The sequence below is a fragment of the Loxodonta africana genome, chromosome 23 (genome assembly GCF_030014295.1).
Source record: "Loxodonta africana isolate mLoxAfr1 chromosome 23, mLoxAfr1.hap2, whole genome shotgun sequence".
Classification (NCBI taxonomy): Eukaryota; Metazoa; Chordata; class Mammalia; order Proboscidea; family Elephantidae; genus Loxodonta; species Loxodonta africana.
Window position 1 is genome coordinate 58,944,660 of NC_087364.1, and position 22,298 is coordinate 58,966,957.

Genomic DNA, 22,298 nt, shown 5'->3' on the forward strand with positions numbered 1-22,298 from the left:
CTTAAAAATTATTTGTAGTCTTCTAAAATCATTTACAATTTAAAACTTTTAGTGCCTTGACAAGCCCTAGCTGCTTACCCCGTATTTACAGCTCTAGGTATGTGTGTTATCTAATGAATAAGCAAGTTTTGTTCTTTTCCCTTTTTTGTAGATGTGGTGGTACAGTGGGAGCTATTCTGACATGTCCACTGGAAGTTGTAAAAACACGGCTGCAGTCGTCCTCCCTGACACTTTATGTCTCTGAAGTTCAGCTAAACACCATGGCTGGAGCCACTGTCAACCGAGTAGTCTCTCCTGGACCTCTCCATTGCCTAAAGTGAGAACAGAGTGTTGGGGGATTTTCTGTAGTCCCTTTAACTCAGTGATTCCCATGTTTGTTTACATTCTGCCACATTTGAAAAGGTTCTTTAGAAACCCTATGACAGAAGTTACTCCCAATTATATTTATTAGAAATGGTGATTCCTGATGGAGAGGAACAATTAGTTGGATGATATAGAATATTGTCCCCAAATCGTGAATATATGGAATACCTTTCTATGTTTATCTTAAGGCTTTTTTTCCTAAAGCTTTTATAGGTATTTCATTTTGGATTACCAATTCATTTATTTTTGAAATTTGGTGATACTGATGTTAACTCTTTCTGTTTACATTTTTCATTCTGTAAGTACTCACACAAGTAAGTCCATCCAGTTCAGGGCAGTCAGTGATTTTTATATTACCTAAAAAACATAATTGTGATTTAAAGCAGAGTTCTTCTGATTTCAAAATGTTGTTCAGTGTTGGTTTGCCATTTCTCTGTGGTTTGGGAAATATGTATTTTTAAATTTTATCATACTTCATTAGGTTACGTATAGGATTCGAAATTTTAAAACTGTTAAAATCAGGTTCTACGTGTTTACACTTAGTTCTGTGACTGGCTGCCCATGCGTCTGCCTTATCAGCTCCTTGGCACTTAATCTGTTGAACTTGTTCAGCAGTGTTTATTTTGTGGTAGCAAGTAAACTCCTCTGTTTGTTCACCTTCGGGATCAAAAGATTTCATCACTTTTTAACTTAGTTACTAAGTACATGGATAAGTAGAATAAAATTGTTAACAATTTTGGGTTAAAATGCTGTAGTTACTGTAGATAAACAGTTCTGTTTGATTACTGTATTGAGCACAAAAAACGTGTGTTGTACATCTTCTTGCCAGCCGCGCAAACCACCCTCCCCCGCTCTTTTCCTGAGTGGGCTGTGCTGCACGTTACAGTGTGTGTTATTTGTGAAAAAATAAGGTAGTAGTAGGAAGAGCATTTTAATATCGTGATTTTGACGTTTCTTACCTCTTTAAAATTCTTCCTTTGACTTCTGTGATATACTGTATTTTTTAATGGTTTTGCCTTTTCTGCCTTTCCTCAGAGCAACTTTAGGAATCCTTCTGGGCTTTATTTTAATTTCTCAGTTTCTCAGACTCTCTTATCTAAGGGTGAAGGAACCTTGGTGGTGCAGTGGTTAAGCACTCGGCTACTAACTGAAAGGTCAGTGCTTTGAACCCACTAGCCAGTCCGCGGGAGAAAGATGGTGACAGTCTGCCTCCGTAAAAATTTGGAGCCTTGGAAACCCTATGAGGCAGTTCTACTCTGTCCTTTGGGGTCGCTGTGAGTCGGAGTTGGACTCGACGGCAGTGGGTTTGGTTTTGACTGTCTAAAGGGTTTTTAAGCTGAAACTTAAGGTGTTTCCGCTGTCATCAGTATACAGGTGTCTTGCTTTGACATCTCTCCAGTCTTATCCCCTTGTTTTCTTATTCAGGGGCTCTGTCCTAATCAGCCTGTTTTATGGCTTCTTCCTTTCTTTTTTAACATCTTTATTGAAATATACTTCACATACCATAAACTTTACCCATTTAAAGTATGCAATTCATTCATTTTTAGTACATTCAGAGTTGTGTAACCATCACCACAGTCTAAGTTCAGAACATTCTCATCGTCACCACAAAAAGAAACCCATGCCCATTAGCAGTCACTCCCACTCTCTCCCTTCTCTTTCTCAGCCATAGGCAACTACTAAATCTACTTTCCGTCTCTATAGATGGGCGTTTTCCAGACGTTTCATGTAAATCGGAATCATACAACGTGTGGTTTTTTGTGACTGTCTTTTTTCATTTAACACAGTGTTGTACAAGGTTCATCCATGTTTTCACATGTATTTTAATTGCCAGATATTTCACCATATAGATATATATAGTAAAACCTGCGAAAGCTGGCACCTATGTAAGGCGGGAACTTACCAGAGAAGGAAAACTCACATATTTTCCATTAATAAAAAGTAATAGAAAAGTGGTAAGACTGCACCTTGTGAAAGGCAGAAAACTTGAGAGACCCAGGAGACGAGGCAGTCCTGTCGAGCTCCAGCTTTCACAGGTTTTCGTGTATCAGATTTGGTTTATTCACTCGTTAGTTTATGGACGTTTGGGCTGTTCCTGCGTTTCGCTTTCACGAACAACGCTGTTGGATGGACATACGTTTTCTGCGTAAGAGTGGAATTTCTAGGTCATGTAGTAACTTTATGTTCAACATTTTGAGAAATTGCCAGACTGTTTTCAAAAGTGGCTGCATCATTTTACATACCCACTAGGAATGAATTAGAGTTTGAATTTTAGCACATCCTTGCCAACGCTTATTTTATCTGTCTTTTTCATTATAACTATTCCAGTGGTCATGAAGTGTTTTCAGGATTCTTAACCAGGGACCCCAGATGGCTCATGGATGAGCTTCAAGAGGTCTATAAATAAAATTGTGTGCAAGATTGCTTTTATTAAAAAAGAAGACCTACTTCCCTTAATTTCTCAGAGGGATCCATGATACAGAATCTTCAAAATGGGCTTCACAGCTTGTCGTTCTTAACTCTGCTTCTTTCTAATCTAGTTTCATCAAAATGGTCGCTATCACCTGTGTCAGTCAACTGGAAAGGTGATAAAAACGCAAGTTACTGGGCATTGTCCTGTATCTATTGAATCAATATTTAGTAATAATATTAAAGTCAGATTCTTACTGTGTGCCAGGTACTCTTGCAAGTTCTTTATGTATTAATTTATTTAATCCTCACAATGACTTAATGAGGGCACAGTGCTTTTTGTTTTTACTGCTGATGAAACTAAGGATGAAAGAAAAGTTAAATAACTTGCTTCAGCATCTCACAGCTCGTCAATAAACAAATTGGGCCTCATACCCAGGCAGGCTGCCTCCAGAGCGCAGGCCTTTTTAATTAAACACTATGCTCAGCTGCCTTTTAAGAGATCATTCTTAAGCATTAGATGTTAGAGAACCACTGGCATAGTCTATTAATTCTGACAGAAAGTGCCTGCTCTTCATCAGTCTCTATGCCTTCTTACCTCCAAAACTTAATAACTCACATTCCAGAAAGCCTTCCGTGACTGAGACACACCTCTGTTCCCTTGTACAGTATGATCTAATTATTGCTTTCAATATAATGATTTTTCCACAACTGGACAGCAGGTTTCTCAATGGCAGGGGCCTCACCCTCTTTTTTTCTATCCCCTTACTCTGTCTAATCATAAAGAGCTCTGTACAATACAATAAGTACTCTGTGCAATACAATAAAATAAATTGTTAACTGAGTGGAGGGAGAAATAGTAATAGATCAAGGTTTTATTAGTAACCTAAGGGATGTTAGGTTAATAACCAGTAAAACCAAACCCACTGCCATCGAGTCGATTCCAACTAATAGCGACCCTATAGGACAGAGTAGAACTGCCCCACAGAGTTTCCAAGGAGCGCCTGGCAGATTCGAACTGCCAGCCTCTTGGTTAGCAGCTGTAGCGCTTTACTACTTCACCAGGGTTTCCGTTAGGATAATAGGTTTTGCTATATCATTTCCTTGGAATGGTTGGATGGGATAGCACTGCAGAAACCCTGGTGGCGTAGTGGTTAAGTGCTACAGCTGCTAACCAAAGGGTCAGCAGTTCAGATCTGCCAGGCGCTCCTTGGAAACTCTATCAGGGAGTTCTACTCTGTCCTATAGGGTCGCTATGAGTCAGAATTGACTCGACGGCACTGGGTTTGGTTTTGGGCTTAGTACTGAATAGTATTATTCAGTATTGCAGAAGAGGACCTCAAATACTAGAAGGAAAACACATTTCTAATTGAGAATTGACTTTGCTGAGGACAGTAGTAAAATTGAGATTGAAGTTGAGAGTAGGATGATAATAATGAAAATGTAGAAATCTGTATCATGTCTAATCTTTTAGGAAAGAATCTGGATTTTTTTTTTTTAATCAATAGTCTATTATCAGACTTCAATAGTTTATGCTATGTCAAAAAAAACATATTTATAAATAAGAAAAATTGACCAAATCAGTATAACATATTAATAATATAAATTTCTGGGATTTAGACCGTAAGTTTGTAATACAAAGTAAATAAAGTACCAGACTTTGAAAGACATTCCTTTCTAAATACCTTCTTTCTCTTTCAGGATGATCTTGGAAAAAGAAGGGCCTCGTTCCTTGTTTAGAGGATTGGGCCCCAATTTAGTGGGGGTGGCTCCTTCCAGGTAAAAAAATGAAAGTATGGCAGTTTTTTTTTTTCATGTTTCAGGGTATATAGATTTTATAATTTATAGATACAGTTAAATTTATAAATATGTGTTTAAATGTTTATAGGAAGTTAAAATATTTAATTTTCTTTTTAAGGATTTAAGGTGCTTAACAGAACAAATTTATAACCATAATAAAGTAAGGCATTGTAGCAGGAAATGGAACTGGGTGTTTCAAAGACTAAATGTTTCAGTACCATTAGAAATTAGCAATAATAACGTGAATACAAGGGTATGCCCCGTAATGTAAGGGAGAGGTGTATTTTCATTAAATGTTAAATTATTGATAGTCTTATAACTGGGAGGGGGGAGATGCATGGTATGTTATAGCTAGAGGTTTAAGAAATGCTGTATTTTATAGGTCAGCATTATAAGCAATCATTTAAAGTTCCATGGATGGATCTGAGTTTGTTTTTTTTTTTGGCATTGTATTCAAAATTGAAAATAGTGAAAATAACATTTATCTTTATATTGCACAGAACAGGAGGTATAAAATAGTAATATTTACAGAAAAATCTGAAAATTCCCTTAAAACTAAGGGCTGTGTACTCAGATCTTGTGGGGAGATGCTTATATTCTCCTTTGGTCTTAAAAGGTAGAGGAATTTTTGTGGGGGAAAAAAATGAAAATCTGCACAAGTGTAGGCCCATAGACTGCTCTGATATTTTGAGATGGATGTTTGGTAGTTTTTGTGAATTTAAGCCAGCTCTTAAACATTTTGAAAAATCTGTCTACAGAAAATAAGCATTCTCATAAATAAATGTATTCCTTTGTCCCAAAGACTTAGCTTTTGGATACAGCTCTAAAATTTTTCCATTTCTGATAGCCATTTTGTTCTGTACACCATATGAAGTCAGTGATTTTTTTTTCCCTGGCTTTCCACATAGCAATTAAACTTCAAAGAAATAAGGTGGGAATGTAGGACCAAGGAACCAGGAGCAAGAGTCAGGGCTTAGAACAGGCTTGAAGAAAGGGGCAAGAAGCCTGAAAGCATCAGAACTTGTGTAGCATTGAAGGACAACAAAAGGTATACACAGATACCTACTGTGCTAAAAGGAAGATGCTGAAGAGAAGTCAGTGTGGTGAAGATGAAGCACTGTGATGTAAAGGACAGAGATAACAGTAACCATCTTTAAAGGATGGGCTGACTGTAGCCATTTGGAGATACAGAGGACCTTCTTAAATCATTGTAAAGCAGTTTTTGCACAGAACTCAAAAGGCAGAGAACAAACTAAAGGAAGTAGCATTAAGAAAGGGGAAGACCTGCATCTTTAAGCCTTCACTTTTTTTCCCTTAGTTAGGGGACAGGACAAACAGAATGGTTTTGTTTCCCCTTGAAGAAGCCTAAAAGACCATAGTACATTAATTGGTCATTTTATCTAATACCATGTTATCCTAGATCTTCCATGATAGAACACTGTCCAGATTTCAGAGTGAAAGTGCTGTCTGTATCCAAACCATATACCCGATGCCTCATTATTTATCCTATTTCAAGTATTTTTTTTTTAATGGGTTCTTTTCTCTCTTTTTTTACAAATTATCTAAAATTACATCATCATTGTAAAAGCTAGAAACAAAAATGTGTAGAGTAAAACTTGACATTCCACTGTGAACACATCACCTTTGCCTTATCTACCTTCCCGCACCCACTTAGTCTTCTAACCCATAATTGCCATCACATCAGTTCTAACTCTTGGTGATCCCTTGTCTGTCAGAGTAGAACTGTGTTCCAAAAGGTTTTCAATGGCTGATTTTTCAGAAGTAGATCTCCAGGCCTTTCTTCCAAGCTTAGCGTGTTAACCATTCACACCACCTAACCCGTAGTAGATAACCACCATTAATAAAGAGTTTGGTATATATTCTCCCGATCATTTTTCTGGGTTATTACATAAAACGTTAACTGTGTGGGTCATAACAAATTATGGATAACATTACAAAGAATTGCAATTCCAGAACACTTAATTGTGCTCAAGAGGTACCTGTACATAAACCAAGAGGCATTCGTTCGAACAGAACAAGGGGACACTGTGTGGTTTAAAGTCAGGAAAGGTGTGCAGCAGGGCTGTATCCTTTCAGCATACTTATCCAGTCTGTATGCTGAGCAGATAATCTGAGAAGCTGGACTATATGAAGAACACGGCATCAGGATTAGAGGAAGACTCATTAACAACCTGCGTTACGTAGATGACAACTTTGTGTGTTAAAAGTGAGGAGGACTTGAAGCACTTGCTGATCAAGATCCGGGACTACAGCCTTCAGTATGGATTACACCTGAACATATAGAAAACAACAGTCCTCACAACTGGACCAGTAAGCAACATCATGATAAATGGACAGAAGATTGAAGTTGTCAAAGATTTCATTTTACTTGGATCTACAGTCAGTGCCCATGGAAGCCACAGTCAAGAAGTCAAATGATGTATTGCATTGGGCAAATCTGCTGCGAAAAACCTCCTTAAAGCCTTAAAAAGGAAATATGTCACTTTAAGGACTAAAGTGCACCTGACCTAAGCCGTGGTATTTTCAGTTGCCTTGTATGCATGCAAAAGCTGGATGATGAATAAGGAAGACCAAAGAATTGACATCTTTGAATTATGGTGTTGGTGAAGAATACTGAATATATACCATGGGCTGCCAGAAGAACGAACAAATCTGTCCTGGAAGAAGTACAGCCAGAGCGCTCCTCAGAGGCAAGGATGGCGAGACTTTGTCTCACATACATTGGACATGTTATCGGGAGGGTGCAGTCCTTGGAGAAGGACATACTTGGTGAAGTAGAGGGTCAGTAAAAGACAGGAAGATCCTCAACACTATAAATTGACACATGGTGGGTACAACAGTGAGCTCAAGCATAGCAATGATGTGAGGGTGGGGCAGGGTCTTTCTGTTGTGCATAGGGTCGCTATGAGTCAGAAACAACTCAGCAGCACCTAACGACAAGAACATGTGCATAAAAACATTGTTATTTACATAAATTGAATCATTAAATATTTCACCTAATTTGTCTTGAAGTTTTTTTTTGAAGATATGTAGGGTTTGTTTTTTCTTTAATTGTAGTAAGTACTGATAAGCATTAGTACACATTTAGATTATTTCCAGATTTTTTGGTGTGAAAGACCATGGTTCTGTTAACATAATTGTACCGATAGCTTTGAATGCTTAAGTACGTTTCTTGGGGATGGTTACCTAGTGGCAAAATGATGCATGCACATTTAAAATTAATGAAGATTGATCAGTTGCCTTCCAAGAAAACTTAACGTATTTTTATTCCCAAGTAATGAATTAGTTGCTCTTTAGCCACATCTTTACCAATGCTATTAGCCATCTTTTTAATGTTTGCAAATTAACTAAAATGACTTTTAACTGTTTTAACACATTTGTTTAATTTTGGCGCAGTTATGCACTCTTTTATGTAGTTATTGCCCATTTGATATCAGTCCTGTGAATTGCCTATATATATTCATTACTGGACTACATGAAAAAGAAGGCAGCATTAGGGTTGGAGGAATACTCATTGACAACCTGAGATGTGCAGATGACACAAACTTGCTTGCTGAAAGTGAAGAGGACTTGAAGCACTTGCTAATGAAGGTCAAAGACCACAGCCTTCAGTGTGGGTTATACCTCAATGTAAAAAAAAAAAAAAATCCTCACAATTGGACCAGTAAGCAACATCATGACAAATGGAGAAAGTATTAAAGTTGTCGAGGATTTCATTTTAGTTGGATCCATAATGAACGCCCATGGAAGCAGTAGTCAAGAAATCAAATGATGCGTTGTATTGGAAAATCTTTTAAAGCATTAAAAAGGAAAGATGTCGCCTTAAGGACTAAGGTGCGCCTGACCCAAGCCATGGTATTTTCAATCACCTCGCATGCATGTGAAAGCTGGACAACAAATAAGGAAGACCCAAGAAGAATTGATACTTTTGAATTATGATGTTGGTGAAGAAAATTGAATATACCATGGACTGCCAAAAGAACAAATCTTTCTCGGAAGAAGTACAACCAGAATGCTCCTTAGAAGTAAGGGAGGATGGTGAGACTTCATCTCACATACTTTGAACATGTTTTTAGTAAGGACCTGTCCTTGGAGAAAGACATCATTCTTGGTAAAGTAGAGGATCAGTGAAAAAGAGGAAGACCCTCAATGAGATGAATTTACACAGTGGCTGCAACGATGGGCTCAAAGATAGCAATGATTATGAGGATGGTGCAGGACCAGGCAATGTTTTCGTTCTCTTTTACTTGGGATCACATGAATCAGAACCAACTCAGTGACACCTAACAGCAACAGTGTTCCTTGCCCATTTTCTCTTTAGAATGTTTGTCTTTTTTCTTATCGATTTCTAGGAATGTGTCGTTTATTCCTCTTCAGTCTTTGGCATCACACTTTTAAAAGCACAACAGTGAAACTTTCCCCATTTATAATTGTTTGTCTACTCTGCCCCTTATTGAACAGATGATCAGATTTGTTGAGAAATACAGGATATTTCATACATCAAGCAGATAATTCAGTGCAGGGGAAAGCTAAACAGTGAGGAAGATAGTGAGAATGCAACAAGTCATAGTCAATAAATTGACAGGGGAAATATTTACAAATTTAATTGAATATTTACAAGTGTTGCAAAACTTAACCTGACCCGATGGTGCTGATTTCCATGGTTGGAAGTGTTTTATCTATGTAAACCAAACCCAACCTGTTGTCGTCAAGTCGATTGCAACTTACAGCAACCCTACAGGACAGAGTAGAACTGCCCCATAGGGTTTTCAAGGAGCACCTGGTGGATTCGAACTGCTGACCTTTTGGTTAGCAGCTGTAGCTCTAAGGTCACCAGGGTTTCCTTATCTTTGGAAAGGTACTCTGGACTACAGGGTGTGTAGTATAGATTAGAATATACCATGTCTCAAACTTGTTTAACATAATACTTCCAGAATTAATCTAACCATTTCTCTTTCTTTTTTCTTCCCCACCCCCCCCCGCCTCCTTCTTTCTAATACATAAAGGGTTGATTTTTTTAAAAAATAAGAACTCCTGGAGGTTTTTTCCTGCCAGTAGTTATTTTTACTTTGATCAATTGGATTAGCAGTACCCCCTCCCCCCAAAATGTGTGTGTATGTATAAATTTAAGTGCTCGTACCCCGTTTACTAAATTCAGTTATATGTATGTAATTTATCCTTAGCCTATAGAATGAGCTAATTTATGTGTTTTCCAATCATCAGACTCTTACAAATTTGTTTTAGTCAATTGCTACTAGTTGTCACAGTATTTTGGTAGAAGGGCTCTGTTTGAGGATGCTAGGAGCTTTGAGTGTTTCTTTTTTTAATGAGTAATACAAAAAGTACATCAGGGTCTTCACGGAAAAAATGCATCCAAGGCTTAGATTATGTTTTTAGGCTTTGTTACTGTTTGACATATTTTATCTCCACTCTAAAATTATGAATCAACTTACATGTTTATCAACATGCTTAATTGATAAAATTTAAACCTTTGTTTTAGAGCAATATACTTTGCTGCTTATTCAAACTGCAAGGAAACGTTGAACGGTGTATTTGATCCTGATTCTACCCAGGTACACATGATTTCAGCAGCAATGGCAGGTATGAATGTATATTAAAAAGAAAAAACTCTGAAACAGATAGTTAATATTGAATTATGAATTTACATTGAACAGTTAAGATGATTAATGTGTCTTTCATTGGTTAGCGTCTGTAAAAAATGATTTTTACATTCATTAGTATAAAAATACATTTGATCAAGTGTGTAAAAACCTGTTGTCAATTGGCATTTTTTTAAATAAGGAGTTTAAGTGATAGGATACAGGTGATACAGTATTTCTTTTGCCTTGTGTAGTCCACTGAATACGTAGTGATCTCTTAACAGTTTTGAAAATCTAACAATAATTACACTGTAAGTTATAGAGCTGTAATTTACACTTCTCAGTTTCTGTTAGTACCCTTTTCTTTTTTGCTGCATGTTTTGGCTTCTGTCTGAAATATGCCGGCAGTTCTTGGGAAAGTATTCATTTTGTCCTGTGCTCAAGTGCTGAAATTTTCATAAATGGTGTATTATTGATAGCTCAGAGTTACTGTTCTATGTGTATTTTTTAAAAATATGTTTATAGTCTGAATTTGTGACACCTTGAGACATTGCACATAAATCACATTAGATAGCACTTGAAATGTAGGCACTGGCTACGTGTACATGCTTGCTGTGGGAGTGTCTCCAGCAACACTTCCAGCATAATTAATGAGTATATATGATTTAGAACTAAAACAACTAGTCTTTAGTCTCTGTGATTCCAGTTCCTTAAAGGTAAACTCTGGGAGCTTGGTTTGATCAGTTTGGTTCTAGAATCATTTGCTGCCATGCATGTTAGACAAAGCCATGAACTTTGGTTCTCAAAAGAAACTTCTCTCCAGTTTTCTGGTATTTATTGCTTTATTTAACCATATCTCCCATTCTCAAATTATGCTATGACTTTATAAAGCAAACTATAACTGATTTAATTAATTGTCTCTTTTTGATCAATAAATTGAGTGTTAGTTATATGCTTAATAATGAGTGCATTAAACTGTTAACCATTTTCTGTTTAGAAATAAATTGGATCAATTCGAACCACATACTTAACGAGCTAAGTGTAAGTTTGAAATACTAATTTCTGAAAGGTTGATAGGCCTTAGCATATACATCTGGCATATACCTTAGAAAATGTTTTCAGAGCTTTTTATACTTAGTAATTGTTGACTGAATCATTGACATTTAAAGCTGGAAGGGGCAGCCTTGAAGGTCAAGGTAGTGAAATTAACCAGTGAGAATGTCTTGGACCAGTTATATAGTTTATGTGAACTTTCATTGCCTTATCTATAAAATGAATGGGTTGGCCTACATAATATGGATTTTGAGAATTAGTTCTTTAATTTGGTACCACAGAGATTATCTAGCTACAACTAGAATTATTATTTTTGACATGCTTTTTACAGACATTGAGTATGAATAGATGTAATTTTTCCCCTACAAATTGGAGAAGGGTCTGAGGTAGAAGTTGGTAACCAGTGAAAACTCTAACCACTGTGTTAGTTTCTTTAAGAATAGATTTCTGAATTACCAGTGCTTGTATTTTTTTAACACCAGAAAATTACAAAGAAATGTTAAGCTTTGTGTTTTGAAAGAATCAATATCAAGAAACTAGGTGAGCAGTTATTTTAAGCTGAGGATAGTCATACATTGAGAGTTCCGAATACCTTAATTCCTTCCTGGAACGTCTTTTTTCGTTAGAATATCTCGTCAGAATGTATTGGGATTTTTGTGTCACATTGCAAAGAATTTTAGTAGAATTTTCATTTTGCTCTCTTTTCTCAAATGTGTACAAAAGCTAGTTCATGGTTTCTCTATTTTTTATCTATACACTGATACTATTTCTCAATGTAAATTCCTTGAATTTTGGTAAACTGATATACTTGTTCAAAGATTATTGTACCGTATGTTTATTTTGTAATTTGAAAATACTTCTTCCATTTGTTTGCAGTTCCATTTTTCTGAGAGCTTCCTTGCACTGTTCATGAGCATTAACGTTCAGCTTTACAGTTATTTTACATAACTACGTGGTTGAAACTCAGTGGTCCCATGCACACTCATTAAGGCAGCCTTTTGCCCTCGTCATTCTTGAAATAATCTAGACCAGTTTTCTCTGGTTTTTCTTCATGACCATTTTTAGAGGTCTTCTAATATGAATTATTTGGGGGTATAAAGTGCTTAGAGGTAGTCAAATGTGAAAAATCAATTTTTAACTGGCTGTTCAAAAAAAAAAAATGCTAACCTTGTCACTTCAGTATCAAAAATGCACTAAAATAGATGGCCATTAACAATATCACTTGTAAAATTTTGCCACACTATTGTATACGTATTAAAGCGTCGAATAGCCTCTCAAATCAGTTTCATGTTGCATTTTATCTATGAATCCAAATGTTTACTATAGATACAAAGGCTTTTTTTTTTTTTTTTAATTAAAGTGCAGTTTATTTAAAGTGGGTCTTTTTTTCATTTAGTGTACCATTTCAAAAAATACTGCAAGAATGTGTAAGCCTCTAAAATAAAGCTATAAATTTTCATGCATTAAAAAGTGTTCAAGTTGTGAGGATATTTAATGAAATTAAGCAATGTTGGCTTCTTTTATATTTTACTTCCCTTTTTCCCCCTACATATGACCTCTGTCAGACTAAGTATACCTTAGCTATTGAGGGTTTTTGTTTTGTGCCTCTGTGTTTTTGTCTAAATAACTGGCATGTCCCCCCCCCTTTTTTTTTTTTTTTACCATTTTTTGTGGGTTTATTCTACATGCCAATAATATGTACATACTACTATTTCCAAAAAGTCATCTAATTCTACAAGACTGTTGTTAACTAAGGAGTAAATATTACAGTTTCAGTTTATACATAAGATAATAGAGCATCGGAAATTTTAGATGACTTTTACCAAGCCATACAGCTAATAGAAGAATCAGAATTCAAACTAGTTTTTTATTCTGACTCTCTCTCTTAACTCCTGCACTGCATAGATAATAAAAGAGCCTCCATATCCTTTCTTATACATCGAGACGCAGATGTATATTCAAAAACCAATACTAGGTTTATTCTTTCTTGATAGTAATTCCCAATTTTCAAAAGTTTTTATCAGGCATGTATATATTTTTATATACAATATGTATTTAAAGGAAATGATTTTTATTATTTTTATATATTGCTGAATTTTTTTCTTAATTGTTTAACATTATATATTCAGTTACTCAGTTTTTTTTTTAATTCCAATAATATAATTGTTAACATTTTCTACACCTACTAGGTTTTATTTGGTTATGCCATATGCTGTTATTTTTCAAGATATAATTTTCTATTTGACATAAAGTTTATAATCAGAGATTTAAGTTTTTATTCATTGAATAGAAATTTTGTCTTGCATATCTAAAATATTTCTAAACAATATTTAATTTGTCCATGGCAGTTCATTCAGCCAGATGAATGGTTGGACAGATGTTTTGTGTGTTTGTATGTAAACATTCTTCCTGTTTTTCTTTTGTAGAACACAAGAAATTAAATACAAAATAACCTAAAATATTCCATAAGTATGGTGTGCGTTATTACTGTCCGTAGTGCCAAAGGTGACAGGTGCCACTGTAGAAACATCGTTTGTTTTACAGTAAAATGACAAATCATTACAAAAGGAAGTTACTTGAATATTCTGCTAGGGGCTTTTTGTTTTTTTAAAAAAAAACAGATTTGCTGAGTAGGCTGATTGAAAGATTAGAGAATTATGTTTTTAGCTCTTTGATAACAGTAAGTAATAATGATAGGGGATGGTATACCATAAAAAATAATCCCCTCTAAACAAGGCACTTAGAGTCCCCTTTGACAAGGTTAGCATTTTTTCTTTTAAGCAAATTTGGGCTTCTTTTAGGTAAGTATTTGGACTCTGAAACTGCTGCAGATGGCAGAATTTTCAGTACTCAGTGCATTTTTTTTTTTTTTTTAATTGTGGCCCATTCTGATATTTTCCTTTCCTTTTCTTTTTTTTTTTAAACTTAGAATTTTCAAAAAAGTTAGATCTCACAGTAAATATTTCTCAAATCCTTCCAATGGGATTCAATTTGTACACATGTTTCTGATGAGGTCACTGCTTGTTGTTATGATACAGAAAAGCCTGTGTCTATTTTAGGCATTTACTGTACATTTCTCCCGAGAAAAGAGTGAGATCGTGTCATCTCATGCTCCCCATCCGCAGGTCACTTCCTGTAGAAATATGGACTAACTTAAACCTCGTGAGTACTCAACTGAGCGTCTCTTGCAGCCTCTAGTGTAAGAAACACACCCTGGGTTTTTATAACAGCTGTGGAATTAATAGAAGGCGGGAAATTAACTTTTATTTCCTGAATTTGTGCGTGCATTATCCAAGCATTTTATAAAAATTAAATTCTGATCTCTTTTTAAAATCATTCTAGAAAGAAGTATGGGGTACTTTCCAGTCATCATGTAATAAAAGCCTGGGGTCTTCAGCTTGGCCATAACCAGCTTGACCTCAAAAGAATTTGATAGCAGCATTTTAAAGTATACACAGTTGTAAATGGTATCATACCGGCCTACAGCTTTCAGAAAAAATACATAGTTCTCTTTGCTTAGCATAACATATTTAAGAATCTAATACAGTGCTTTTCATTCTCGTATCTGTCAATACTGGGCTTTCTACACTCTTGCAAAAATATTGATCTTATTACTTTCTAAATAAATGCAGGATAAAAATATATGGGATCTTAGCTGTTGAGTTTTAATTCAGTTTTTGTTTTTTGTTTTTAAATACTTTTAATACACTTCTTGTATGAGGTTAGGTAGCCCTTGGTCTTAAAGAAGTTAGCAATACTGCAGGTATCGCTCACTTAATGAAATAGACATTTTCAGCAAGTTTACTATAAGCCGAATTTCTGTTAATCTGGTTTTTAATTGGTTCACATTATTAAATGGAGTCTTAAATGAAACAGAACTTTGAAAACTGCAGTTCTAAGAATTTTAAAACCTGTATAGTAAAATATTAGCCACTCTACTAACAGTGTGACCCAGTATATTGGCACTTTGTTTTAACTGATTACGGAATAAATTAATGCTTCTTAACGTACAAATGGATCCCTCATATACCTCTAAGTCCGTTTTAATGTTTAACTTGGTGGTCAGAAGATTAATATCAATTAGCGTGTTGTCAAAATGTCACAAAATTAAAGTGTCAAAAAGTAATAGGCAATTTTAAAATTTTGGAGGTAGCATTCCTAATATCTTTGTGTATGTTGTCTTAAAAGAAGAAGGAATATAAGTTTAGCGTTGACATTTTTACTGTTTGTCAGCCTCAAATTACCTTACCATATACAATTTTAAGTTAATGGTAAAGTTTTGCTTCTTTTTTCCTTGTTTCAGTTCTTGAATTAATAGATTATATTTTTCTAGATTTAATTAGCCTAGTAGTGTATACTTAGTTTACTGAAGTATCCTTGGTTAAGGGAACATAATAGCATAAAACCCGAGGACTAGAGTTTTAACTGATAAAAGACTAATAGTTAAAAACCTATGGATTATGTCTAGGTTCTTTACCTAATCCAGTGGTTTGCTGGCAGTTAGGCTTGTATCTTCATTAAGAGCTAGCTCGTTCTTGGGAGAGCTGAGCCAAAACGACTATAGCATCACTGGACACTTACTCCGGTTGATAACAGCAGTCCTAGGGATCAGATGATAACATTCTCTTCCTTACCTATTCCTTAGGCTCATTTGTGCCTGGAAATGAATTTTAGTTAAGTGAGAAATACCTGTTGTTTGCTTCCTGTCTTTATTAATATGTACAGGGAATAGTTTAAAATTATAACCTATAGATGTATTTTTAACTATTTCTAGTAACATCAAATATTTACTGTGATATTTTAAAATTGTATATATATATGGGGTTTTTTTCAGGCTAATTGAAGAATTTTGTGACTTGAAGAGTATTATGGACAGAAACTTGGGTACTAAGTTTTATATTTTTAGAAATAGAACTTTTATTCTAAAAATAATTGATGCTTCTAAGCAGTAACTGTTTGGGCTCACCTTTTCAAATAATGTATAATAAATGAGAATTTGTACCTAGACAGGCATTTTTTTAAAAAGTTTGATAAAAAGATTCCCAGTTTTAGACTTTCAAAATTTAATACACAACATTGCTACAGAACGATGAATAAAGACCATTAGGAGTGATGCAGACCATTGTGTTGTTTGTGCTGCTAAGTGACTTTTCATTAATAAACCCTTAATCTTGCTCTGCAGATATTTAGGTAATACAATATTTAAAAAATAATAAATTAAATTGGAGTTTGACCAGAATATTGATGTCTGATGCATATTTGTTTCAAAATACTATTTGAATACCTTTAGTTTGACTTTTTCACTTAAAAAATGAGATTCAGAAGAAGAAAAAAAAAATCTTACCCTTGTTTTCAATTAAGCCAAGCCATGCAAGAAAAATTCTTTTCAAACAAGATATTTAAACTGATCTGATAGTTTTATGTTTTTCTTTTCTTTTTACCAAGAATTATTTGCATGAAAAGAACCTCTTAGTAAAAGATGTTCCTAACAACCTCTTCAATACTTTAAATTTTTATTATTTTAGTACCAGCTGATACTTCCAAAATTGTTAGCCCCATTCTGGGTGTTATACTTACGTATGTAGTGTTAAAAGCACTGAAGAGAAATACAAACTATCTAATCTTTACAAGGGAGCCCTGGTGGCGTAGTGGTTAAGAGCTAATGCTGCTAACCAAAAGGTTGGCAGTTAAGTTCACCGGAAGCTCCTTGGAAACCCTATGGGGCTACGGGGCTCTGTCCTGTAAGGTCGCTATGAGTCGGAATCGACTCAACGGCAGTGAGAGTTTTAGAGTAGTCTTTACAAAATTGTTAAAGGAGTTATTAAACCAAACTTCTTTTTATTAAGTACATTTAGCTTGCTTGCTAAATAGATTAAGTTGGAGCATCCCACTGGGTAACACCTGGCTATTTCTACACAGTGTGAAAACAGTGGATAAGAAAGTAAAATGTGAGTTAGCTCATTATTTAACACAGAAGGAAAAAGAAGTTGTGAGACCACATTCTACTATGTAGACAGTTTGTTAAAATTATTTTGCACTTGTAGATAGGACCATTCTGACTTTGAAAGCCCAGAAAAGTTTATGGTTGATTTTGCACAATATATTAAATATATATATATTTCAAAGTGCATCACAAGATTTTTGTTCCTGAAAATACTTATAGTAAATGTGCTAATTATATTCCACCTTTTTAAAAATAATGTGCTTCACCTGATAAGTATTTGATAGAAAATATTAAAACAGTTAAGATCCTTCGGCATTTCTGCATGCCAGGTCTCATTAAATTTAAAGGCCAGCTGAGTAAATGTAGCTCGATGTGAATAGTTCTGTTCAGTTTGTGTAGCTGATCTTCAGTGTTTGAAAGCAGTTGATTAAAATCCTGTTGTGTAGATGAAGCAATCTTCCTAAGTTCCTGTCACCAAGATTGCATTTTGTGTGCTATTCTTCCATCACGTGCGGATGACAAGCAATAATAATACTCAGGAGCCCAGAAGCATACTCTTCCAGAAGCCTTAATTTACTACCTGGAATGAGCGATTTTAAGTTAACCACCTTTCTGTTTTAATAGTTAATATATAGTACTTGAATTTTAAACTAGAGCTACGTTCTACTATACGTTTCTCTCCCCAGTGTCTATAAAAATGAGAGGGAAGTTGTATTTTGTAACTTTTTTTTCAACTTTTGAATTTTTCTATACGTCTAAGTATATGAAAAATACATCCATTCTCATAACCCTCACAGAAGCCCTATCTTTGTGATACCATTATTTTAACAGAGTAAGTGTACATTTATATAAGTATTCACGGGGCCAAACGACAAATCCCTTGTTACACAACCAATTTAAGATCAAAATATTGACATGGTGATACATTTATATAGAAACAATTTTAAATATAGTGATTTGTGATCTTCATCAGACCCCAAATAGCTTTTGTAGAGTTTGCATGCTGTTTAGCCCTAGAATACATAAATTTCTGTACTTCTGTCTGTAGAAATGGGTTCTGAATTCATCTTAGAGGGAAGAGGGTGGCCAGAAGGTATTCTGTATGATTTGGGAGAGGACTTTGTTCATAATCAGATTTTGCTCTTGAAAGAGTCTTTTAGTTAAAGTCAGAATTTGAGAATTTTATTTACGTAGATTGGAAATAAAGCACAAATGTTTATGGTTTTATGGATCTGTTAAGTAAAAATGTAAGGCATATATCAGCTAATAGTTTAAATATGTATTTTGTCTTTAATCTAGATTTATACAATTAAAAAAAAATCTTGCATTAGTGTGTTCTTCATTTTTACCAGAGTTCTTGTTAAACGTGTTTGTTTAGGTTTTAGTGCGATCACAGCGACCAACCCAATTTGGCTTGTAAAGACTCGGTTACAGCTCGATGCAAGGTATGTTAATTCATTAAAATCAAATTAGTTAAAGTTGATTTCAACTCATTTTTTCTGTATATTTTTTGTAATCATTGAGATTTCAGTGCCAGATATTTAACCATGTTTTTACCTTTTGCTCCACTGAGATTTTTTAATTTTATTTATTTTTTAAATTTGGGACTTCCATCAGAAGCAAAAATGATATAATAATTGGCAATCTGAGACTTTCCAGGTTAAAATTTTTTATGTGCTGTAATTTTTGAACTAAAAAAAGTACATTAACCTAACCCAAGAAATAATACTTCTGCTATGTGGGTGCTTATCACTGTCTTCCCAGCAGCTAGATAAGCCACATGGTCAGCTAGCCTAGACCGGGTCTTTGAGGATCATTGCTCAAATTCAGTAACCTTATGTAACAAAGAGTTCTGGCTGGTATCTCGCTCTCAATTAATTGGTAGATTCTTCTTCCGTTACCTCTGACCACTTTACAGGTAGCAAGATTCATTCATTCAGCAAATCTATATTGAGTGCATACTGTGCTATATGCCAGGAACTTCGAGGTCTAGAGATAAAGTAGTGAACAGTGGGGGCCAGCTTTCACATGGAGTAGTCAAGGAATGGCTTTCTGGCCCATTTTAAGCAGAGGCGACAGCCAGTGCAAACCTCAGAGGCCCTGAAATATAGGGCCTTCGATGTGTTCTGGGAACTGAGAGAAGGCCGACCCAGCAGCAGTACAACTGAGGGTCGTGTCATCTCAGCTCCTGTTGGCCTGTAGAGGGTGGGGTAAAGGGAATACCTTTAAGTGGGGATGTGATGCTGTCAGCGTACAGTAGTAATAATAATGTTGATGGTTTTGAAACATTCAGACTTTCAGTCTAGGATGGAGTAGTAACCTAATCTTCTATTTAAGCAAATAATATACACAACAAACTGCAGTGTTTTTGTATTTTGGGGTTTGGGAAGTAGTGTTATATCCTGAAGCCTATAAAAACTGATCCGACAAATCATTAACAATGTTATACCCACTTAAATATTTGTTTTTCACATTCTATCCTGTTGAACCGTGTGCTGTTTTGAGACTTGAAATGTCTAGTTCTTGTTGCATCTGGAATAGTCATTTTAATAAAATATATATGGCACAGCAAAAATCAGTTTATTTCCAAAAGTCCCGTATCTGAAGAGGGATGACAGGCAAGACTCAGCACCTGTTGCTGCCAAGTTGACTCCGACTCGTGACAGCCCCGCGTGTGTCGGCGTGGGACTGTGCTGCGTGTGGTTCTCTGTACATGGTGGCGACAGCACACATAGCAGCAGATACCCCATCTCAGCAGTTGCTGTGTGTGCAGCTCAGTGACGTTGATGACGTTTCTCAGGTTCCACGGGGGGTTCAGTGGCTGGCTTTACAAAGTAGATTACCAGATCTTTCTTCTGAGGTGCTTTTGGGTAGACTTGAACCTCCAACCTGTCTGTTAGCAGCCAAGCACATTAACTGTTGGCACCATCCAGGAACTCTTGATAAGACTTATTCCAAAGGGTAAAAAACAGGAGTGGCCAGTCTGCATTACACTGTTCCGAAGTATCAGTGGTGTGCTTCACCGTGTGACAGTGTTGGTTCGTACAGAATCCAGGAAGAGCATGGCTTTAAGACTAGTTTAGTTTAACTTATTGTTGTAACACAGGCCAGGACAATTTTCTAGGCTGGGCGGCGGGGGACGGGGTGAGGTAATAGGTGTAAGTGAAGCAGTGATTGAAGGACGCTAATTTAACTAATGATTATCTTCGCATATTGAGTCATTGCCTGTTTGGTTGAATGATCTGTGTAAGCAACCAGCTGTAATTAGTCTGCCACCAGAAATTCTTTCTCAAAAGCCACCTTTTGAGACTTCTAGCTCTTACAGCTTTCTTTTGAGATAATCATTAGGTAATACAACTGGAAGGATCAGTAGGTGATCAGGTGGGGTGTTTTAGTTGTGGTTTTATGTTAGAAGTCAAGTTAGTTGTAATTCATAAATAGATAAATTTTCTGTTTTCCTGCTGGTAGCGTTAAACCTGTTTCTTAAGATAGGATTCTGTTGGGGTAATCATAGCATAAGGTAGTGTTTTTATGAGCTCATAAAGTTACAAACCTCTAAGAGCAGATTCTATACCTTTAGGTAGCACTAACTGAAGAAATTTTCTGGTACACAAAACTCAACAAATAACTACAGAGATTGTTATTCACTGTTCACCAGGGACACTAAAATGAAACATACTGTCATTACCTTCAAGGAGTCGTAGGAAATTTGACATAAATTCACCTAGTCACTTTGGGGGGTTAATTGGGAAGGGTTGATGGAGTTCCTTAGGTGTACAGAAATCAGATTAATCTTAGCCTTTGCTGTAGGAAACATCGCCGTCATTGGTGTCTCACTCACTCTTCTTAGATGTTATGAAGTGCAAAGGAAATTCAGCTTATTTAGAAGTGGATTTAATGTACTATGAGGGGGTTGTTTATTTTGTTTTTATCTTCAGCTGCAGTCAGGAGCTATTTCCTAAAGGAGTGATTACCTGATCCCCACAGCACAAACTCCAGTGAGGACAAGAAACTGAGAATTCAGTGTAGTGTATTTTGCATTCAGTAAAATAAACTGTTTATATGACAAATTTGGGACATAAGAATAGGAAATCCAAAATACTAAATGTTTTAAAATTATAATTTCACTTCATCATTTAGAGAGAGCCATCCTTTATTAGGGAAACCCTGGTGGCGTGTGGTTAAGTGCTGTGGCTGCTAACCAAAGGGTTGGCAGTTCAAATCCACCAGGCGCTCCTTGAAAACTCTGTGGGGCAGTTCTACTCTGTCCTATGGGGTCGCTATGAGTTGGAATCGACTCGACAGCACTGGGTTTGGTTTTTGGTTTATCCTTTATTAGAGTGGCACATTTCTACTATATTTACCTGTATTTCAAAGTCTGTATTTATGTTAGTAAGATTTTTCTTTTTGCTTTTCAGGAACCGTGGGGAAAAACGAATGGGTGCCTTTGAATGTGTTCGTAAAGTGTATCGGACAGATGGACTGAGAGGATTTTATAGGGGCATGTCGGCTTCATATGCTGGCATATCAGAGACTGTTATTCATTTTGTTATTTATGAAAATATTAAGCAAAAACTACTGGGATATAAAACTGCTTCAACGATGGAAGATGATGAAGAGTCTGTGAGAGAAGCAACAGATTTTGTGGGAATGATGTTGGCTGCTGCCACCTCAAAAACTTGTGCCACAAGTATAGCGTATCCACACGGTAAGAGCTGAGCGTGTATGAGCGTGTTCTGGTACGTGTGAAATGTTTCCTTACCCCAGCCAGCCGCACACTTACTAGAGCATTGTAATCTTCTGAAATCCAACTAGAACAAATTCTGTTCTTGGACGTCCATCATAATGGGAATAAATCTGTATAAGTTAACGTAAGACTGCATAAATAGGTTAGTATGTGCTATAAAATAGCACGTTGGTGATTGAGCATGGACGCTAGCTAATCAAATTCCAGCCATGCCACTTACCTCAGCTAGGTGACTTTGAGGCAAGTTTCTGAGATGTTAAAATTAAGTAACTTGCCCAAGGGTCACATAGCTACTCAGCAGTGGAGCCCAAATTCGAGTTGAAGTCTGTAATTCCAAAGACCAAATGATTTTATATTACTT

The 22,298-nt window shown here is 35.8% G+C and overlaps 1 protein-coding gene across 2 annotated transcripts in view; it reads left to right on the forward strand.

Annotated features, from left to right (window-relative positions):
- Positions 1 to 22,298, forward strand: part of SLC25A36 (solute carrier family 25 member 36) — a 61,980-nt gene that overhangs the window by 28,711 nt on the left and 10,971 nt on the right. For both annotated transcript variants that reach the window (XM_010595983.2, XM_023555482.2), the window contains 5 exons: positions 152 to 316; positions 4,474 to 4,551; positions 10,094 to 10,194; positions 18,569 to 18,635; positions 21,609 to 21,898. In XM_010595983.2, the coding sequence (XP_010594285.1) occupies positions 152 to 316; positions 4,474 to 4,551; positions 10,094 to 10,194; positions 18,569 to 18,635; positions 21,609 to 21,898 (701 nt within the window). The remainder of the gene's footprint in view (positions 1 to 151; positions 317 to 4,473; positions 4,552 to 10,093; positions 10,195 to 18,568; positions 18,636 to 21,608; positions 21,899 to 22,298) is intronic.